At 43.3% G+C, this 22,179-nt stretch overlaps 1 protein-coding gene across 4 annotated transcripts in view; it reads left to right on the top strand.

Annotated features, from left to right (window-relative positions):
- The first annotated feature begins 284 nt into the window (after window positions 1–284).
- The window catches only part of nbeal1 (neurobeachin-like 1), a 234,448-nt gene continuing 212,553 nt past the window's right edge, over window positions 285–22,179 (top strand). For 2 of the 4 annotated variants that reach the window (XM_087988827.1, XM_087988825.1), the window contains exon 1: window positions 285–493. In XM_087988827.1, the coding sequence (XP_087844953.1) occupies window positions 443–493 (51 nt within the window). In that variant the 5' untranslated portion in view covers window positions 285–442. The remainder of the gene's footprint in view (window positions 494–22,179) is intronic. The other 2 variants (XM_087988828.1, XM_087988826.1) reach the window with 1 other exon arrangement.

Genomic DNA, 22,179 nt, shown 5'->3' with positions numbered 1-22,179 from the left:
CCCCGTCCCTCCCCTCACCCTGAGCTCACCTGTCTCCCCCTGTCCCTCCCCTCACCCTGAGTTCACCTGTCTCCCCCGTCCCTCTCGGTTTTGCCCAATCGCCTGTCTCCGCTGTCACGTGGCTGGCGGCACCTGTGTGTCGCTCTGAGAAAGGAGCAGCTGGTTGGAGGAGGCCGCGCGTGCGCAGTTCAGTCGGAGGTCCGGCCCCGAGTGGAGCGGTCGCGGTGGCGGTCAGGGTCAGGCTCTCGGAGCGAGGAGAAGCAGGGAGGGTCAGGGAGTGAGAAGCGGACAGAGGGTCGAGGGGGGGAGATCGCCAAGGCGAACCGGAACCCGCCGCGCTGGGCGCCCGTCAGGCCCATGGAGCGAGCCGCTGCACTTGCGGTGCCCGGTGTCGGGAGCTGAGTGAAGAGGCCGAGCCCGAACAGCCCCCGCTCCCGGAGGGATGGCGACCGCCGAGCGGCTGTACGAGCTGTGGATGCTGTACTGTACCAAGGTGAGGGGAAAGTCTGTCCCTGAGTGTGTGTGTGTACCTGGGGGCAGTCTGTATATACCCCGGGGGTGAGGGGGGGGCACTCTGTAAATACCCCCTTGGGAGTGGGGGGGGCACTCTGTAAATACCCCCCTGGGGGTGAAGGGGGACACTCTGTATATACCCCCCTGGGGGTGAAGGGGGACACTCTGTAAATACCCCCCGGGGGTGAAGGGGGACACTCTGTATATACCCCCCTGGGGGTGAAGGGGGACACTCTGTAAATACCCCCCGGGGGTGAAGGGGGACACTCTGTATATACCCCCCTGGGGGTGAAGGGGGACACTGTAAATACCCCCCTGGGGGTGAAGGGGGACACTCTGTAAATACCCCCCTGGGGGTGAAGGGGGACACTCTGTATATACCCCCTGGGGGTGAAGAGGGGCACTCTGTAAATACCCCCCTGGGGGTGAAGGGGGACACTGTATATACCCCCCGGCGGTGAAGGGGGACACTCTGTATATACCCACTGGGGGTGAAAGGGGGGCACTCTGTATATACCCCCCTGCGGGTGAAGGGGACACACTCTGTATATACCCCTCCGGGGGGTGACGGGGGGGGCACTCTGTATATACCCCCCTGGGGGTGAAGGGGGACGCACTCTGTATATACCCCCCTGGGGGTGAAGGGGGATGCACTCTGTATATACCCCCCTGGGGGTGAAGGGGTACACTCTGTATATACCCCCCTGGGGGTGAAGGGGGATCTCTGTATATAGCCCCCTGGGGGGTGAAGGGGGACACTCTTTATATACCCACGGGGGGGTGAAGGGGGCACTCTGTATATACCCCCCTGGGGGTGAAGGGGGCACTCTGTATATACCCCCTGGTGGTGAAGGGGGGGCACTCTGTATATACCCCCTGGGGGTGAAGGGTGATCTCTGTATATACCCCCCCTGGGGGTGAAGGGGGATCTCTGTATATACCCCCCTGGGGGGTGAAGGGGGACACTCTTTATATACCCATGGGGGGGTGAAGGGGGCACTGTATATACCCCCCTGGGGATGACGGGGGCACTCTGTATATACCCCCTGGTGGTGAAGGGGGGGCACTCTGTATATACCCCCTGGGGTGAAGGGGGGCACACTATATATACCTGCCTGGGGTGAATGGGGACACTCTGTATATAACCTCCTGGGGGTGAAGGGGGCACTTTGTATATACCCCCCTGAGGGTGAAGGGGGGCACTCTGTATATACACCCCGGGGATGAAGGGGGACACTCTGTATATACCCCCTGGGGGTGAAGGGGACACTCTGTATATATCCCCCTGGGGATGAAGGGGGGCACTCTGTATATAACCCCTGGGGGTGAAGGCGGACACTCTGTATATACCCCCGGGGGTGAAGGGGGACACTCTGTATATACCCTCTGGGGGGTGAAGGGGGACACTGTATGTACCCCCCTGGGGGGTGAAGGGGGACACTCTGTATATAACCCCCTGGGGGTGGAGAGGGACACTGTATATAACATCCTGGGGGTGGAGAAGGACACTCTGTATATACCCCCCGGGGGTTAATGGGGGCACTCATTATATACAACCAGGGGGGTGGAGGGGGCAGTCTGTATATACCCCCCTGGGGATGGGGGCACACTGTATATAACCCCTGGGGGTGAAGGGTGGCACACTGTATATACTGACCTCGGGGTGGAGGGGCATTCTGTATATGCCCCTAGGTGAGAAGGGAGGGCACTTGGGTATATACCCCCTGAGGAGTAGAGGGAACTTGGTATGTACCCCTTGGGAAGGAGGGTGGGCACTCTGTGTCTAGCCCCTAGGGGGGGGGAAGGGAAGACACTCTGTGTCAAGCCCCTGGGGATGATGGGGCATTCTATGTATACCCCTGGGGGAGGACAGGGCGTTTTGTATATACCTTGGGGAAGGGCTGTTGGGGCATTGCGTACCCAGCGGAGGGGGTTGCTGCATACCTTTGAGTGCAGTCACTACTCCCCTAGGGGTGGGGTCACTGTACAAAGATGGGGAGCAGTGGGGTACTGCAACCTCTTGGGTGTTGGGAGAATGCTGGACCCTTGTGGGGCTGCAGTTATTGTGCTGAGGCCATGGGGACTGTATAACCATAGGGTGAAGTGTCTGTATTGGAGCACATGGGATTATCACACCCGGGTCATGGTTTCTGTGTAGCTGTGGGATCAGGGTTTTGTGTACCCAGATGATAACCCAACCCAGAATGGGAAATGTTGCAGTGTTGGAACCAGACCTTGCTACTGAAAGTGGTCAAAGTATAAGAGCTTGCATCCTGTCAACTGAAGTTCCCTGTAACTAGGTTTTTTGTGCTTGTCTATATCGCTATCTGTGCTATATGCACTATTTTGACTATCCTATATGAAGTATTATTTGTATGCACAGTATGTGTATGCCAAGTGTTCAATGATTACATTAATTATAATTTTTTTGTGCTGAAAGGCATGCATTATGTGTATATTTTACGAATTCACAGAGGTGACCATTTAGTCCCCATTCTATAATTCAACACATTTTTCCTTCCTTATGCTCTCCACCCTCTTTAAAAATTTGAACACCTGTATCATATCTCTGCTTAACATTTTCAGCTTTAGTCACTGTATGCATAATGTAAATGAAGTTCCTCTTCCCAGGTACAAGTTTGATACGTACCCTCTGCAGTCTCTCTTCGGCCTTGTGTGAGGTGCAGTGCCCAGAATTGACCCGAATGTTCTGGTAGAGACTTCAGCGATATTTCCTAATAGAGTATCTCTTACTAGTTAACTGGCAGAGGAAGTTGGAGTCATTGACATAATTGATGTGTGCCTAGAACTTCATGCCTGTGCCAATACCGACACATGCACATGCATGGTGCTACTATTGTACAAAGAGCTATTGCCACCCTCGCTCCACACATAGCTCTGCTCAGTGTGCTGGGTGCCCAGTTCTCCTGTTTCACTTAACCCAAACATCCTGTTTCACCCAGCATCAGTTCACACCCTGCTTGTTACCTCCGTTGTTGTCCTGCTCCTGATCCCTCACTCATCATCATCGGTAGTCCTCGCAGTAGAGAATGACTCTTTTCCACACTCAGGGTGAGTCTGTAGGTCGATGTACAGACCAATGGGGCTGCCACAGGCTCTGTTACACTTGGAGCAGAAGGTGGTCGTGGGGAAGGGTGATTGGGTTTTTGGTGTGGCGGTGTGCTCCTTTTGCTGTTTCCGCTTGGCTTCCACTTGTTCCCAACGGCAAATCTCGAGGTGATCGACGCCTTCCTGGATGCCCTTCCTCCACTTTGGATGGTCTTGGGCCAGTGATTTCCAGGTGCTGGTGGGAATACCACACTTCGACAGTATCACTGAATCACTTCCTCAGTCCACCTGAGGCTCACCTGCTGTTTCGAAGCTGGGATTAGAACACCTGCTTAGGTGTCGGTCATGCGGACGACGTGCACAGCCCATCATACCTATCAAGGGTGGTCAGTGCCTTGATGCTGGGGATATTGATCGAGGGCGCTGTTGGTGCTTCTTTCTTCCCAGTGGGTTTGCAGGATATTGCACAGGCAGCATTGACGGGACTGCTCCAGTTCCTTGAGGTGTCTGCTGTAGGCAGTCCACGTCTCAGAGCCATACAGGAGGGTGGGGACCACCACAGCTATCGAAGCCACAATCTTGGTGTTAGATCTGAAATTCTTGTTCTAAAGCACCTTTTCCACAGGTAGTCAAAGGCTGCGCTAGCACACTGGAGGACTTTGACAATTGGGACATTATGGAGGGTCCTCTGCTTTTGGTTGCACCATGAAGTTTGTAACCATCCTTTTCCTGCTCCATGACAACATGGAAGTCATGGTAATGACAAGTGGCTCCACCACTGATCCATTCCCCATTCGGACCAGTGTCAAGCAGGGCTATGTCATCACTCCAGCACTGTTCTTGATCTACCTTGCTACAATGCTTCACCTCACCACTGACAAACTCCCCGCTGGAGAGGAGCTAAACTACATAACCGGTAAGAAGTTATTCAACCGCCACCATCTTCCAGCCAAAACCAAAGTTCCCCTAACCAGTGTCATCTAGCTGCAGTGCTCTGATGATGCTTGTATATGCAAACTCAGGATGAAATCCAGATCTTTGGAGACATATGAGAGCATCTGTCTTACCCTGAACATCTGCAAGACGGAGGTCCTCCACCAACCTCGCCAGGCATTATGGAATGAACCCCTGATCATCAAGGTCCACAGGGAAGCCTCAAAGAAAATTGACCACTTCCAATACCTCAGAGTGTCTTGTCAGCCAAAGCAGCTATTGTTGATTTCTCAGACCTTCATCCCACTCACCACCTTGTTCCCTTCACTCTCAGGTGGTGAACAATGATGCAATATGGCGATGAACTGGACAGAGGCAATTAGGGGTTAGAAGTGGGCAGTGAAGAAATTATGAGCCCAGGATTTGCATTATTTAAAACATTGGAAAAAAAATCACTAATTCTGTTGTTGCTATCCTTAGATGCAGGTACATTGTAGTGCCGTTGCTGGCAGCAATGTCTCAGGCCCTGTAACCGGATGGCTGTGAGTGCTCCCCTTGTAGTTATGATGGCAACAAGTGGAACCATTTCCTGAAGGTTTAGCAAAATTCATTCTCAACATGTCCTGCCAACATTGAATGCAGACATCCTGAGGCCTCTCTGATCCTGCACAGCCTTTAAAATTATGCCACTTCATTTATGTTGCTTAAAATGTCTTGCAGCAAGAAAGCTTTGATTATTCTGGCTCCTGCTATTTCTGCTTTCTGTATTCTGTGCCATTCTTGTGTGAAAGTAATGAAACAGATCTGTCAGTAAAGTTGCAGCAATTATAGCAAATACATTTTGATCTATCATTTTGTCTTTTTGTGAGTGCAGGAGTGTGATCTAAATAGCATAATGTTGCATAATTGCAAGGGAATTTATTTTCCTTCCACTCTGCACTAATAATTTTTTGCCTGTTACCTTGTTAAACTTCATGAAGTTTGCAGTCAAATAGCGGAGAGTAGTTTACTGTTAATTGTATTGAAACTACACATGTGTACCCCCAATGCTAATTTAACCATTAATAGTGAAGGACATTGTGCCTCGGCCCAAACCAGGGGTTGCGTCCTTAGCTAAACTTCCTTTTTTTTTCCGCTTGTGCTCATGGTGTAGTAACTGGCAGCACAGGCTGAATTGCCTCATTCTGGGTATGTAACCATTCTGTGCTTTTATGAACACTTGTTGGAATGGATGTGTGTATACATGGAGTAAGGTAAGATTGGGTTTAGCTGTTTTTCTTCCCATAATTGAACCATCTATCAAATGATTTAAAAAATAATTTAAATCTATTTTTCTAATCAACCTGTTCAGAGATTTTATTATGTACCTCTGGATCATGTGACACCCATGAACTCATGCCTCTCAGTCCAGGGGTAGGCATACTACCTCTGGGTCACAAGAGGGCCCAAAGTAGTGGCAAGTATGTTTTCTTATTAGACTGCAGCATAGTCTTGGGTGGATATATTTTGATTCCAGTTACTATTCCATTTCTGATTTTGTTGTAATTACTTGAGCCGCAACTTTGTTTGAAGGAGTTACATTGAGATTTTACTGTTATATTGACTTGCTAACATGCTTTATCTGTCAGCAAAGGTCAGACATCCATTTGGATTTGCTTTGCCCCTGAATTCATTGGGAATAGTGTTGATCGGAGAACATGCAGCCCCTTTTCAAGATGAAAGGAAGATACCAGAGCAAAGTTTCACTGACATCAGTGGTTTGAGAACAGAAGAACCAAAGATTTGGATTTGTAAACTGCTTTCAGTGGCCTCAGGATGCCCTGTTGTGATGTCCAAATCCCAGCTGTCAATCAGTGCACAGTAAGATCCTGCAAGCAACTACTAGATAATGGCCAGGTGCTTTACAGATGCTGATTTGCCCTGAACACCTGTGTGTCTTCAAGATAGAAATATTATTCTAAGAGCACAGAAGATTGATGGTAATATGGAAGATAGAATTAATTGAGTAGAGGTAAAGAACAAAATGTGTTCCCTGCCAAGTATGTCAGTGGACAGTGATGTGTTGTTAACTCCACAGCGGTGACAGTGAAATGAATTGCCAGCTTGTTGCATTTTTATATCATTTACCATTAAAGCCGACTTTGCAAATGTAGTTAATTGAAAGGGCTGTTTTTCAAATGAGTTAATGTTTTGTCTTTAAGCATATTTTTGAAGTTGTTTTGAGGTGTTGTTAATGTAGATACAATGGCTTTTAAAAATAAATTTGTTAAAGTTTGACGTTGCTGTCATTTATTATCCATCCTGAGCGGGTCTCAGGAGGGTAGTGGTGAGCTGACTCCTTGAACCCCTGTAGTCCGTGTGGAGAAGGTGTCCTAAGTACTGCTAGGTTGTGGAATTTGGTCCAGTGACCCTGAAGGAATGGCCATGTATGCCCAAATCAGAATGGTGAGGGACAGAAGTGGTAGTTTTCCAATGCTGCTTCTGCTCTGATGGACAGTGGAGGTTGTGGTTTTGGAGGTGTTACTCACGTGAACCTTTCAAAGGCTGAAACCCTGGTCTTACCCCAAAACTAAAAGTCATGAAGGTATATATAAAAGTATTTAAATGTGCTCATAGTTACTTTGCTTTGAGAAAAGCTGGATCGATAGCTTGTGACTTATTGTTTGAACATCATGCGATGATTAGAACTTAGAAAACAGGACTAATAGATTGGTTTTGTTATATTGAAATTTAAAAAAAAGTGGTTCGGTGTTTTCTGAAAATCATTTAGGAAGATTTTCAAATTTTTAAAGTTGCAATTCTGCTCTGAACTGTATTATAAATATCTTTACTTAAACCTAAAAGACCAGGTGCTTTTTATAGGGAACTTACTTTGCTGATTTGAATCTTTATGGTTCTCACATGCTGTTATTGGTGTCAGTTACTTTGTGAATTCAATAGTTCCTCTGCTATCCATATGGGTATAAATGGCTGGACGAAGGTCATTGTACTGATCTGAATACTTTTAAGAGGAAACAGAGGAACCGTGTTGTAAGATGGAGTCAAAAGATGTGTGTGATTGATGGAAAAAACAACTGCATGATTTAAGGAGCATGGCACAGTTGGAATAAAACTTGAAAAAAATGGAACTCATGTATTTCTTTAACATTGTAAAAGAGGGAATAGATTGTAAGAGTGAAAATGATAAGCTGCTTGTTTTTTGGAAACTGAGCTGCCTTAATGATGCTAGTCTTCACGGTGTAAACCATCGTTGCTAAATATAAACATTCTTTTAATAATTTAGTGGTTAATAGCAAAGTTATACTTTGTTTTCAGGAAGGGGTTGCTTGGAAATTTAACCTGAACCATGTCAGCAAACCTTAACAAGTAATAAGGGTATGGCAGTATCTGTAAAGTCTAGTTGTGACTGTTGTGGAATAAACATGATGATCTATTGAATTTGAATGCTTGTACGCTTTCTTGTGATTAAATCAAGCAGAAGGAAAATCTGAATATGCCAGAACAGTGTTGTCTTATAACAGTATATGTTAGAGCAAAATTTACATCTGTAAAGAGTACTTTTTGGCCTTGGCATTTGATTTTTATATGTTGCAACCAATTACTTCCTCCATCCTTATTATTATTTTCCCTTGTTGTCACAGACCATTTTCTGAATGCCAATGTAAAGCTTTTGGGCAACAGGGAAAGTGGCAGTATTTTGCGATTCCACCCACCAATGGCTGATAGAGGAATAGATGTAACTTTATATGCTATAAATAGACTATATACAGCATTATCAGGATATTGAGCAGTTTTGAATACATTCATATAGTTGGTTATATCCTCACTTGTCATACACATTATGTTGGCAAAAAGGGGCACGGCAAAAAGAGAATTATTATAGATGGAGGCCGTGTGGTCTATTGTTCCTGCGCTGGCTCTGTTATCTAGTGCCAATTTCTTGCCTTCTCCCCATGTATCTGCACACCATGACTACCCAAACAAAAAATCTGGTGTGCTTTTGAATGCCTCAGTTGAACCTGCCTCCATCATGTTTCTGGGCAGTGCTTTCCATGTCTAACAATTGTTTTTCTCACATCACCCTTCCTTCACATCACTTTAAATGGCACAAAATTGAATTAAATGTGTTGGGAATGTGCTAGATCCCATGATTAAAAGTAATGTAGTTAAAAGTATGGTTCAAATCAGTAAAACCTCTGGAGATTCCAGAGATGTCAGTTTGCTCAACATTTCGCTAGGTTGTGGTTTGACATCTGCTAATCTGCTGTCTTCTATTTTCTTGTGATCGCTGTTAAGGCCGGATTTCTCCAGTGTGCAATGACTTTGTGTAAACTGAATTGATCAACCCCTGGTGTTTGGCCTGGGGTGAGCAGGAAACTAATGTGGGTGTTATAATTGATATGAGCAATTCTGTATCAGGGAGGGAACATAATTGCTGCTTCTGATTGTGTTTGATGGTCTTGGCTGACAGTACGTGTACAAATTCTGATTAAGTTTCATTGTGGCTTCAAGAGCAGAAAAGGCTGAACAAGACATAAGACATGTCACTTGTGGGGTAGGGAAAGTGCCAGGAGAATCCTAGTTTTTGCGGCAGAGGGGGAAAACACTGATAAGGCGTAGAGACAGCATAACAATGTCGGTTTTAAGGTGGGGTGTTTTAAACTTATTGGAAATTGGTTTCACGATCAGTTCAGATAGTTTCTACAAGCACGTCCTGTTTCAACAGCACAAAAGAAAACCAAGGATGATGAAGGCATCATTACTAGAATATTCCTGGGGAGGTGGTGCACATACTTTAACAAGTTCATGGATTCTCGTTTGTAATGAAATATGGAATATTTTGATAAAAGCAAATTACTGCGGATGCTGGAATCTGAAACCAAAAGAGAAAATGCTGGAAAATCTCAGCAGGTCTGGCAGCATCTGTAAGGAGAGAAAAGAGCTGACATTTCGAGTCTAACTGACCCTTTGTCAAAGCTTTGATTTTCCAGCTGCTGATATTTTCCAGCATTTTCTCTTTTGGTTTCAGATGGAATATGTTGAGACTGCACCAATTATGAGAAAGGAATTTGGGGAAATGATTCACATTCTATGTGAGTACAGCTCCATAATATTTATGCAGTTTCAAGACTTGGAAAGGTAGTGTTATACAATATAAATGAATTGGAGATGCCGGTGTTGGACTGGGGTGTACAAAACTAAAAATCACACAACACCAGGTCGATAGCACATTCTGATGAACTACCTGATGAAGGAGCAGCGCTCCGAAAGTTAGTGTTTCCAAATAAACCTGTTGGACTATAACCTGGTGTTGTGTGATTTTAAATATGATGAAATCTATTTGGCTCATAATGCTGGTTATTTTAAAGAACCATTCAGTTTGTCCCACTCCCTCTCACTTACCCAATACTGTCCCACTCCCTGTCACTTACCCAATACTGTCCCACTCACTCTCACTTACCCTCTACTGTCCCACTCCCTCTCACTTACTCCTTTTCAGTTGTGCATCCAGTTTCTTTTTGAAGGCCCGTCACCACTCTTTTTTTCGATAGCACATTCCAGATTACCCTAACTTAGCTGCCGATTTTTCACTTGGTATATTCCGTTAAGTGTTTGGCAGCTTCATGAATATGGAATTCTAACAAATGGAATGATATTGTTTCTGTGAAGGAAAGAATTTTATAGTACAGTTTGGTTCTCAGAGTTAAAGGAGTTAAGATCCTTCTGTACTCTTGCGGGATTGAACCTCTCTTGTAAGAAGAGAGGATCTGGTTGTGGTGGTATTGTTTGCAGCTAAAGATGCTGATGAGCTGTTGGAAATCATGTAGAGTTTCTTGAATGGGTGGATACATTGGAGCTATAATAGATATGGCTGAAAAAGATGCACGCTAAAATCAGTTGAGTCACTTTTAAAGATTGGGGAGCAGCAGGATGATTGAAGAATAAGTGCTTACTTTTAAAACCAAAGAGCTTGCTACAGCTTAGGGCTTTAGTGAGACCACAATTGAGGTAAAATGTGCAGTTTTAACCTCCATGTCTAACTTGCATCGGAGGCAATATAGTGAAGGTACATGAGATTGGTTCCTGGGATGAGAAGGTTGTTTTTTGACAAGTTAATTAGACTGAGTAAATCTGTAGAGTTGAGAAGGATGAGTGGTGATATTTTGAAATGTAAAAGATTTTGAAGGGGCTTAACAGGGTACATAATAAGAAATTGTTTGTTTTCTATAGCTGAGGAACCTCGAACCTGGATGCACAGATAAAGGGCAAATTGCTCAGAAGATGAAGGGAAATTTATTGATTCAGCATTGCAGATTTTTGGAATTCTGTACCCCAGGGTTTTGTCGAGTCTCCATTGTTGCATGTATTCAAAGCTGAGGTAGATGTATTTTTGGTCTTTCAGGGAATCGAAGGACATCGGGAGTAGGCAGGCAAATGGAAAAGAGGCAGAAGATCAGCCATGATTCTATTGAACTCAAAGAGCCATATAATCTACTATTTATGTCCTTATGAAAGGACTATTTTAGCTTGTGTGAGAAATGATCCCTTGCTGAAACATTTGTATTCAGGAAAGAGAGAGTTGACCGTTCATGTAATAATGCGCTTGAAATGTTAACTGGTATGCCTAATTAATGTTAGTATGTCATTACTGCAATGTGTACATGTGCAAGATGATCTCACGCATCAATGTTTGTTTTTAAAATTCTTAATCTTCAGTGGATAAGTAGGAAAGATAATCCTATTGGAAGGCTGTTCATTAAAGAACAAGAGAACTAGGCCTCTTAGTCAAGATGACTGATTTTTTAAGTAACTGAGGTGCTTTTCTTTCACTTCACTATAATTTTGTGGATGCAATGTTAAGTAAGTGGTTGCTGTGGTGATAAATTGATTTAGATTTTCTATACCAGGGTACTAGGATAAGGCTGCTACTATTGCTACCTTCATCTAGTGCCTAGAATGCTAATAATTAAAGGTTCCTACCTGCCTACAGTCTCCTCTACATGATTATAATTTAGTGTTATTAGTTCACAGATGTGTCATGATGCAACTTGGGTATCTAGAGGAAGTTCTCTCCAGTGTTTATTTGTCTTCAGCAAATATCATCTGTCTAAGAAGGCCTGGTTTAGATTAGATTAGATTAGATTAGATTACTTTACAGTGTGGAAACAGGCCCTTCGGGCCAACAAGTCCACACTGCCCCGCCGAAGCGCAAACCACCCATACCCCTACATTTACCCCTTACCTAACACTACGGACGATTTAGCATGGCCAATTCACCTGACCTGCACATCTTTGGACTGTGGGAGGAAACCGGAGCACCCGGAGGAAACCCACGCAGACACGGGGAGAATGTGCAATCTCCACACAGTCAGTTGCCTGAGGCGGGAATTGAACCCAGGTCTCTGGCGCTGTGAGGCAGCAGTGCTAACCACTGAGCCACCGTGCCGCCCATGGTTGTTCTCTCATTGCTGGTTGGGACATCTTGCTGCATGCAAGTTAGCTGCCATGTCTCCTACACAATAACAAAAGCATTTAACTAACCATAATAAACCGAGAAATCACTGGAGAAACTCATCAGGTCTGGCAACATCTATGCAGAGTAAGCACAGTTAACAGTTCAGATCCATTGAGCCTTCTTCAGAATTAACCACAAAGTACTTATCAGGATTTTGAAGTAGTGTACATAAGCTGTTTGAAGTTTAAATGGTTGAACTAGTTGATAGTTGAACCAGTACACTCAACAGACTGACAACTTTTACTTCTATTTCCCAATGAGCTTTACTGATATTACAATGTCATACCAACAAATGTTTGATTTCAGAGCCTCATTTCCAAGCATGGTGAAGTAATGTTGAATACATTATATATTTGTGTCCCAATTAGAGATTTGAGGTATCTTTGTAGTGTATTCATTCCTGATGTTAAAACCTTTTATCAATTTTTTGCTGCCAGCATCAGTTATTTTGGAATTAGCACGCTAAAGGAACAGCTGAATTTATCAGCAGAAGTCCTGTACAATTTGATTCAGTTAACCAGCCTGAAGATCGGTCATTCAGATATATGCTGTAAAAATCTGCAGCAGGAGACATGTCAATAGAGAATTTATTTCTACTCTTGGTTAATGTCAGGTGATATAAAATTCAAAGTACAGAGCTGCTCTGCTCCGTTTCTTATAGTACTGAGGGAGTGCTAAGTTGTCCTGCAGACGAGATTTTAAAGATTGGGTCCAGTTTGTCATGCTGTCTGGCCAATAGTGATTCCCAATCCAATCTCACTAAAATGGATTCTTTGGGCATTATTTCATTGTTGTCTGTGCGAGTGTGCTGTGCACAAATTGATTGTTGCAGTATCTTACATTAGAACACTTCAAAAGTACTTGTGTGGCTCCAAAACACTTCCACCAAATCAAGTTCAGGAAAACTCAGGCTTAACTCAGTTCAGTTTTTGTGGTGACAATGTCAGTGTTTGTCATTTCTGTTGATTTGTACATTTTCTGTTTCCATGGCATTCTTTAGTAATTATCATTTTAAGGAACATCTGAACAGCAAGTTGCTTCAGTGTATGCACTGGCCTTTTTAGTTCTGACCTTTATTTACTGCTGTTTGTCTTTTCCACCTTGTTTTTTTTATATAGTCTTCTACACTTTCAATATTGGTAACAACTGGTATCTGTAAATGACAGTTATTTTCTACAATATGTAGGAAAAGTTGAAATATCTGACCTTTTCTCTCCCAGCTTTTGGTATGGGGGGGGGTGTGTGGTGGTTCTGTCTGAAATACTAGTTGTCACTGTTTATGTTGGCTTAACATGGACATGGCAAGCTACGTGTGTTACTCAGGCATGTTTTAATATGCTTTCTGCTCAATATGTCTCTCCCATGTAAATATCAAGGATTGATTCCAGATATGGAAGAATTGGAAAGTTTAACTTTCATTTGAACATTTACCTCCACTACTTCTGTTACTGCCTAATAGCACAACTGTTATACCACATAAGGAGACTTGTTTGTGTCATAGAGTCATACAGCACAGAAAAAGACCCTTTGATCCAATCCGTCCATGCTGACCATAATCCCAAAATAAACTCATCCCACCTGCCTGCACTTGGCCCATATCCCTCTAAAACCTTTCTTATGCATGCATTTATCCAAATGTCTTTTAAATGTTATAATTGTACCCACACCCACCACTTCCTGTGGACACTCATTCCACACATGAACCACAATGTTAGTTTTTTTCAAAGAGCTATGCACTTAGTCCCACTTCCCCAGTCTTCCTCAGAGTACTGAAGATGTCATTTTTTTGAACAATAACTTATATTTTCACACCAATTTTATTGCAATAAAATTAGGATGCTGTATAAATATAAGAAAAATTCCAAAGTGTAATAAAACAACTTGTAGCACTGAGCCCACATAAGGCAATGTCAGGTTACATTATCTCAAACTTGGTCAAAGAGAAAGGCTTTAAAGAGTGTCTTAAAGGCTGAGAGATTTAAGGAAAGAATTCCAGACTTGGGACCCATGCATTTAAAGTGTGGCCTCTAGTATTAGAATGATTAAGATCAGTTATGTACAAGGTCCCAGACTTAGAGGGTTGAGAAAAATTTCGGAATGTAGACAAAGATTAAGCCATGGAGGGCCTCTACAAATTGGTTGAGAATTTTCACATCAAGGCATTGCTTGACCTGGAGCTAATATAAGTCAGTAACCACAGGGATGATAGGGGAATGAGTTGTAGTATGACTTAGACAGCAGACTTTGGGAAACATCAGATCTATGGAGGGTAGAATGAGGGAGACCAGCTAGGAGTTCATTGAGATAGTCAAGTCTAGAGATAACAAATGCATGAATAAGGGTTACTGTAGCAGATAAGCTAAATCAAGATGAAGTCAGGAGATATTACAATGACTTAGTAATGGCATGAAAATGAAATCAGAAGCTTATCTCAGGGGTGAATATGATGCTAGGATTGCAAACAGACTTAATTGTTTTTATTCTTTGTTGGGATATGAGTGTCTTGTTGCCCACCCCTAATTCTGCTTGAACTGAGTGGACTGCTGGTCCGCTGTGGACCTAAAGTCACTTGTCGGCAGACCTGGTAAAGATGAAGAGTGTGGTGCTAGAAAAGCACAGCTGATCAGGCAGCGTCTGAGAAGCAGGAGAATCGACAATTCGGGCATAAGCTGTTCATCAGGATTCCTGATGAAGGGCTTATGCCCAAAACGTTGATTTTCCTGCTCCTCGGATGCTGCCTGACCGTGCTTTTCCATCTCCACACTCTTCGACTCTGATCTCCAGCATCTGCAGTCCTCACTTTCTCCTAGACTTGGTAAGGATGACAATTTCCTTTCTTGAAGAACAGTAGTGTATCAGTTGGGCTTTTTTACAACAATCACTGGTAGTTATCATGTTTTCTATTTTATATCCCGATTATGAGAGTGCAGTTTATCCTGGTAATCTTTGATTTTTGCTGGGGAAGGAGATTGTGTCAGTAGTTAGGGATTAGAGTTTGAAGCCTGAGCTGGAAACAAATAATGCCTTCAGCTGGAGGAAATTTCTGATCATCTGCTTGTTGGATAAGCAATCTTCTGATTTAGCAACAGTGGAGGAGTTAAAAGAAGTGTCATGGGTGAAGGTGTGTGTATTCACTGTACACATGCAAACTAATGCTGTGCCTTTTGGATGATGTTGCTGAGGGTCAGAGTCTGCTGATGAGAAGTAGGGAGTTAATAATTGATCTCTGGTGGACGTCCGAAATAATGTGAGCTGAAAAGGAAGCTAATGAAAACTACTTTCTAGTTACGATTAAGTTAAAAATCACACAACACCAGGTTATAGTCTAACAGGTTCATTTGAAAGCACCAGCTTTCAGAGCACTGCTTCTTCATCAGGTAGCTGTGGAGCAGGATTATAAGACACAGAATTTATCTGTGTCATGCAACTGAAATGATATATTGAACAAACCTACATTACTGTTCAGTCTTTCATCTTTTAGAATGGGTTGCAGGTTTCGGTTCATTAATATGTAAATCCCAGGACTTCCTTTAAGTCAAATTTTCCAGATAACTTAAGGCTTTATTAAGACAAAAAAGTGACATCTCCGCTCAGACAATGCATTAAAGTTGTGAGTTTAGAATCTGTCTGTTTCCCAGTCTTGAGTCAGACTGATTCTATTTCCAAAGTAGGAATTTATAAAATATTACATGGATTGACTGCCTGCAAATTGTGCACTCTTTGAGCAAAATGGAATGTATCTGCAAATATAATTATGCAAATGCAAATTCACCCAATAGACTTGTGTGTGTGTGTGTGTGTGTGCGCGCGCGCATGAGATTGTGAGTGTTTGCTGGTAAAGTGTGTGTGTGTGTGTGTGAGAGATGGAGTATGAAGGGTGTGTGTGTGGATGTGAAGGGTGTATGTGTGTGTATATTGAGATATATTGACAACATTTTCTTCCACTTGTATATTGATGACACTTTCTTCCTCTGGACCCATGGACCAATGGCGAGGAGTCATTGAAATAATTACACATTAATATCAACAAATTTCACCCACCATCAGACTTAACACGGACTACTCTTTTTAATATCTGTCTCATTCTTGGACATACGCATCTCCATCAAGGACAGGCATCTCAGTACCTCACTCTACCACAAGCCCATGGATAACCTCATGATGCTGCACTTCCCTAGTTTCCACCCTCAACTTATTAAACAGCCATCCCCTACAGATAAACCCTATGGACATACAGGATCTGTTCAGATGAAGAGGAATGTGATGGACACCTGAAGGTGCTTAAGGATGCCCTCTTAAGATCAGGGTACGATGCTCAACTCATCGATTGCCATTGCCACAGCGAGAAACTGTAATGACCTCCTCAGGAGACAGACACGGAATGCAACCGATAGGGTGCCCTTCGTTGTCCAGTATCTCCCTGGAGCGGTGAAACTGTGCCATATTCTTCGCAGCCTGCAACAAGTTATTGATGAGGATGAGCACCTCGCCAAGATCTTCCCTACGCCTCCATTTCTCACCTTTAAAAAAACCCGCCAAATCTTAAACAGACCATTGTTCGCAGCAAACAGCCCAGCCTTCAGGACAACATCGACCACAACACTGTACAACCCTGTCATGGCAATCGCTGCAAGACATGTCAGAGTATTGACATGGATACCACCACTACACATGGGGACACCACCCACCAAAAATGCAACAGGTACTTATGTGACTTGGCCAACGTTGTCTGTCTCATACGCTGCAGGCAAGGATGCCCCGAGGCATGGTACATTGGTGAGACCAAGCAGATAATACGACAACGGATGAATGGACACCACGCAACAATCTCCAGACAGAGGTGTTCCGTCTCAGTCAGGGAACACATCAGCGGTCAAGGACATTTTGCCTCGGATCTTTGGGTGACTGTCCTCCAAGGCAGACTTTGGAATATGCAACAATGCAGAGTGGTCGAGCAGAGGCTGATGGCCAAGTTCACTGGGACCAAGGGTTCATGTCACACTACAGGTGACCCCACTACACTATCCTCTCTCTCTCTCTTGCACACTCCCTTTCTGTCTCATGCTCTTTCTTGTTCTCTTGCTCCCTCTCCCTCTCTCGTTCAATATCTCATTTCAGTTGCATGACACTGTAATTTTTTGCTATAAATTGTGTCTTATGATCCTGCTCCACAGCTACCTGATGAAGGTAGTGCTTCCAAATAAACCTGTTGGTCTATAACCTGGTGTTGTGCGATTTAAAAAAAAATTTGTACACCCCAGTCCAGCACTGGCTCCTCCACATCATGGTTATGATAAGGCAAATAAAAATGGAACAGTCCCATCCAGGGCGTTGACAGTCAGAAAGTGTTGGAGGAGGATGGTGTGATTAACTGTGTCAGAGGCTGTAGTGAACAATAAAGGGAAAGGTTCACCTTTGTCACAGTGACACTGATGTAAATTGTGACTTTGATAAGAGCTGTTTGATAAGTTTGAAAATAATTTGCTAAGGGTTGTAATTAACCGGGAGAGACACCTGCTTGGAGAGATTTGGGAGATGACAACATGTTCAAGGAATTTGGAGATGAAAGTGAGGTTGGCAATGGAGTTTGTTTTGAGCAGTGGGTGATGGCAGACTTAATGGAGAGGGAAACAACACCTGAAAGAGATCCTCTTACAGTGCCACCTAATGTGAGCTGGGAGGAGAGATTGGGTGCGAATAGGTTCGTGGAGTCATACAGCATGCTGCAGGCCCTTCTGCCCAACTGGTCCATGCCGACTAGTTTTCCTGAGCTGAACTAGTCCCATTTGCCTACGTTTGGCCCATATCCATCTAAAACTTTCCTATCCATGTACCTGTCCAAATGGTTTTTAAATGTCGTAATTATACCCGTCTCTACCACTTCCTCTGGCAGCTTATTCTAGATATGCCCCAACCTCTGTGTGGGAAAATGTTGCTCCTCGGGTCCCTTTTAAATCTTTCCTCTCTCACCTTAAACCTATGCCCTCTAGTTTTAGACTACCCCACCCTAAGGAAAAAACCGTGGTTATTCACCCTATTTATACTGCCCCTATGATTTATAAACCTCTAAAAGGTCATCACTTAGCCTCCTATTCTCCAGGGACAAAAGTTCCAGCCTCTCCCTATAACTCAAACCTTCGAGTCTCAGTAACATCCTTGTAAATCATTTCTGCACCCTTTCCAGTATAATAACATCCTTCATCGAAAAGTATGGTGCTGGAAAAGCACAGCAAGTCAGGCAGCATCTGAGGAGTAGGAGAGTCGACATTTCTGACATAAGCCCTTCATTTAGCAGGGTGACCGGCACGCTGTGGAGGTGGGTCTCGTGGACGTGATGGTTTTGGAGAGGGAATGAGATCAAATAGAGAAAGGTATGCATTAGAGGATTAGATGGAGGAAGGTGAACATCATGGAGGATTTGGCTAGGTAGTCTGGTGACGGGAAAGACAACAGAGGTAGATTGTCCCAATCTTCATGTCACAGAGGTCTGTGAGCTTCTGAAGAGGGTAGAGAGGAGAGGGGTTTAGGAATGCTATTTGCATTAGAGAAAAGAAGCTGGGCTTAATATGGAGTTCAACACCCCTAAATTGTGAACCATTTCTTCCCTTTCTTTTAGCCTGTTATCATGTCTTCCCCTCCCCCCATCCCAGTTACTGTCCTTTTAAAGTCTGGCAGGAGACACAGCATTTTCTGCCATTCTCACATTCCGATCATTTAATCTGAAACATCAACATCTTTTCTCCAACAGTACCCTACACCACTAGCCCCTCACACTCTCACCAATTATAACATTAATGCTGCCCCCTCTGCACTTCAGTTCAACTCTGATGAAGAATCATCTAGACTTGAAACATTAATTGCTCTCTCTCTCTTTGGATGCTGTCTGATCCACTGTGGTCTCCAGCATTTGTTGTCTTTGATACAGATTCCTGAATTTGCAGTAATTTGTTCCTACTTGGTGTTAGTTTTTCAAGTTCCTTTTTGAAAGTGACTATTGAATCTGCTTTCATTATCCATTCAAGGAATGCATTGCTCTTATCACAACTTCAATTGTAGTTAGAACTTTTATCTCCCCTCCCCACCACCACCAAACCTTGTTTTTCTTTGCTATCTACTTGAAATCTTTACACTATTGTTACTACTCATAATTTTGAACAACTGTGTTGAATCTCCATGACCCTCTGCTCACTTCTTGAATTTCTTAACATAACCAAAATCTCATTAGTTAATACTCTCCACTTCTTCTGATGAAGGAATGGGGATGGTACATTATTTTAAAAGAATAGGATTTTCTTTACATTGTTCTTGGGACTGAGGATGGCTTGTTTCACTCTGGTCCAGCGGGTTCTGAAATGGCTGCGAAGTCAAACATATGACCTGCAAACTTTGCCACACGCAAGGCAGGTGGTGTTTGGAGAGTCGGCAGTTGGGATGTTTGCATGTTTGCACATTTCTCCCATTCCCTCTGAAGTTCAGTGCCTTCATGAATTAACTTTCTGCAGTTTGGTCAGTCACAAGGCAGGGACTCTCCAGGGTCAACAGGAAAGTTTGATTTCTTCTGGGATTCTTTTAGGACATTCTTAATGCACTTGCCCTGTCCTCCTGGGAGAATAATTGTTAAGAATAATTGATTATGGAATTTATTGTTAGTTATACAAATGACATGTTCTTTACAGTGAGGCCAGTTTTGAATGATTAGTGCCTCATTGCTGGCCATGTTGGCTAGGGAGAGAATGCTATTGTTGAACTATCTTTTTCTTGCCATTGGATTTGGAGGATTTTGTGAAAGCACAATTTGGTGGTACTTCTCCAGTGCTTTGAGGAGTCTGCAATAGGTTATCCAACTGTGAAACAGGGGATCACAGGGATCACTTATGCTGGTAAACCATGATCTCAGTCTTGTGTTGAAATTCTGGTCCTTGATATTTTTATAAAATATATTTTATTCATGGAGGTTGTATTAGTGAATTCTGAAATATTTCATATTGGACGCGATGGAAGTGCAATAAAATTCAGCCATTCTCAATAGAGCACATTTCACTCTGAGGTGCCTCAATGGACCTCCAGTACCATGATGTTTACTATACACGTTCTTTTCAGATTCTGCACAGTTACCAGTCCCTCTGTCTACAATGGCTGGAGGATCTTGGATAGTTAGCTTTCCCCATTACAGAAAGACCCTATACAGACAACAAGCAAAACTAATGTAATTTACAAAATACCGTGCAAGGACTGTAACAAACACTACATTGGTCAAACAGGCAGAAAACTAGCCACCAGGATACATGAATACCAACTAGCCACAAAAACACATGACCCTCTCTCACTGGTATCCTTACATATGGATGAGGAAGGACCCCACTTCGACTGGGACAACACATCCATCCTAGGACAAGCCAAACAAAGATACGCACAAGAATTCCTAAAAGCAAGGCATTCCAACCGGAACTCTATTAACAAACACATTGAGTTAGACCCCTTCTACCACCCCTCTGACAAAAAGAACAGGAAGTGACTTCGTTCTAGGAAATGACATCACCACAGGAAATGACATCACCAACCCAAAGAAATCCAAATATATAAATAGAAAGCAGGACTTATCAGCAGTGCTTCGCCTGAGGCCCACTGAAGATGTTACTTAGTAGGGTGACGAAACGCATGGAAATTAACCTTCCAGCTCAGTGAACAAACCTACATCCAGAACCTCAATCTGAGCTACAAAACTTGCTAAGACTGACACATTCCAAGTTAAGCAAATTTCAGGCAGACTAGAGTGTGTCTTTCATGAATTGATAATGCTCTAGCAGCAGTTAGTTTTTGTCTTAGCTCCTGTTCCATTGAGCACAGAGACCTCGACAAAATCCTTAGTCAACTGAAGGCTGAGCTGGTACATTGGAGTTGATGAAGAATTTTATCATCTATACCTGCCTGCCTTTGTCTTTTACAATAATGCTGAATGATAGGCAACTTTCACTTCTATACCTCTTTCTTTGGCCTCTCCCCTTGCCTCACCATTTCACTGCAGAATGGTTTCAAAGCCTGCAAAAAGATTGCAGCCCCTAGGAGGGGAGTAGGTATTGTTTGAAATTGACATTTAAATCTACTAAAATAACCTGTTAAATATTTGCAAGCTCCTCTCATGATTTTCCAAATTTATAAGATTTTTTGTCAATTATTTACAGGTCGACAACATGTAAACATAGTAAAATAACAGAGCTAATGAGGGTTAGAGACAAGCATGAGGCAAAATCACTGATGCCCTCGGTTTTGTGATTGAAGCAAAGCTTGAATCTAAGATTAGGTTTGTAATCTGCATTTAGTTGCAGTCCACTTTGGCCTCATGTAAAATTTCTGGGATGCAACCCATGCTGATTCTGTCTAATTCTGAGTTGCAGCGATGATAACTAATAGGCCAAAACTCTCTTGTGCTGCGCCGACTGGCCAACGACTTAACTGTAATCCTATTATGATAGGATTGTTACAGGCTGAATTTGGGAACTTAATTACAGTGAATGACCGAGTTGCTTACTCCATACAATTCATTAGATTGGTATAAATAGGCTTGCATGGACTTAGAATCAGGCCGTTTTCTTTTTAATTTCTGTCGTTGCTTGCTATTTAGTCTTGTTAACTGTTTTAAAGGTCTCTAGTCTTTAGCTGTAAGCTTTCTGGTTGTGGAAACAAAGGTCAATATTGTTGATAACTTGTGGGGTTCCACAAAATCCTGCATTTTTGGTTTTGGTGTTTTGTTACCATGGATTAGCTTGAATCTAGTCATGGTGGTGGTTGAGAGGAGTAACAGGTTGGAATCTACAGACGGCCAAGATCATACAGAGAAGGTTATGTTGAAGCTGAAAAGTTTTAAAGGGAATTTTGCTGATGAATTTGCAACTTTTGAGCCCTGGACACTAAATGGAGTTTTCCATAGTTGTTTAGTGCAAAAACTGTATATACTTCCCTGAACTCTGGATAGCATGCAACTTCAAAAACTCCTTTGTTTTAAAGTATAGAACAGAGAATCAAAGGTATCAGAAAGGGAAATGTCTTTGCTCAACTGCAGATTATGATGTGATTTGCATTATCTGAGAGGGTGGTGGAGGCAAGTTCAATCACGGCTCTCAAGGAAATTGGTAAGTAACTGGAAAGAG

The sequence above is a fragment of the Chiloscyllium plagiosum genome, unplaced genomic scaffold (assembly GCF_037043375.1).
Source record: "Chiloscyllium plagiosum isolate Xiang-an unplaced genomic scaffold, Cpla_swu_hap1 HiC_scaffold_7, whole genome shotgun sequence".
Lineage (NCBI taxonomy): Eukaryota > Metazoa > Chordata > Chondrichthyes > Orectolobiformes > Hemiscylliidae > Chiloscyllium > Chiloscyllium plagiosum.
Note: the sequence above shows the minus strand (reverse complement) of the source record. Positions and strands in the feature narration are given on the sequence as shown.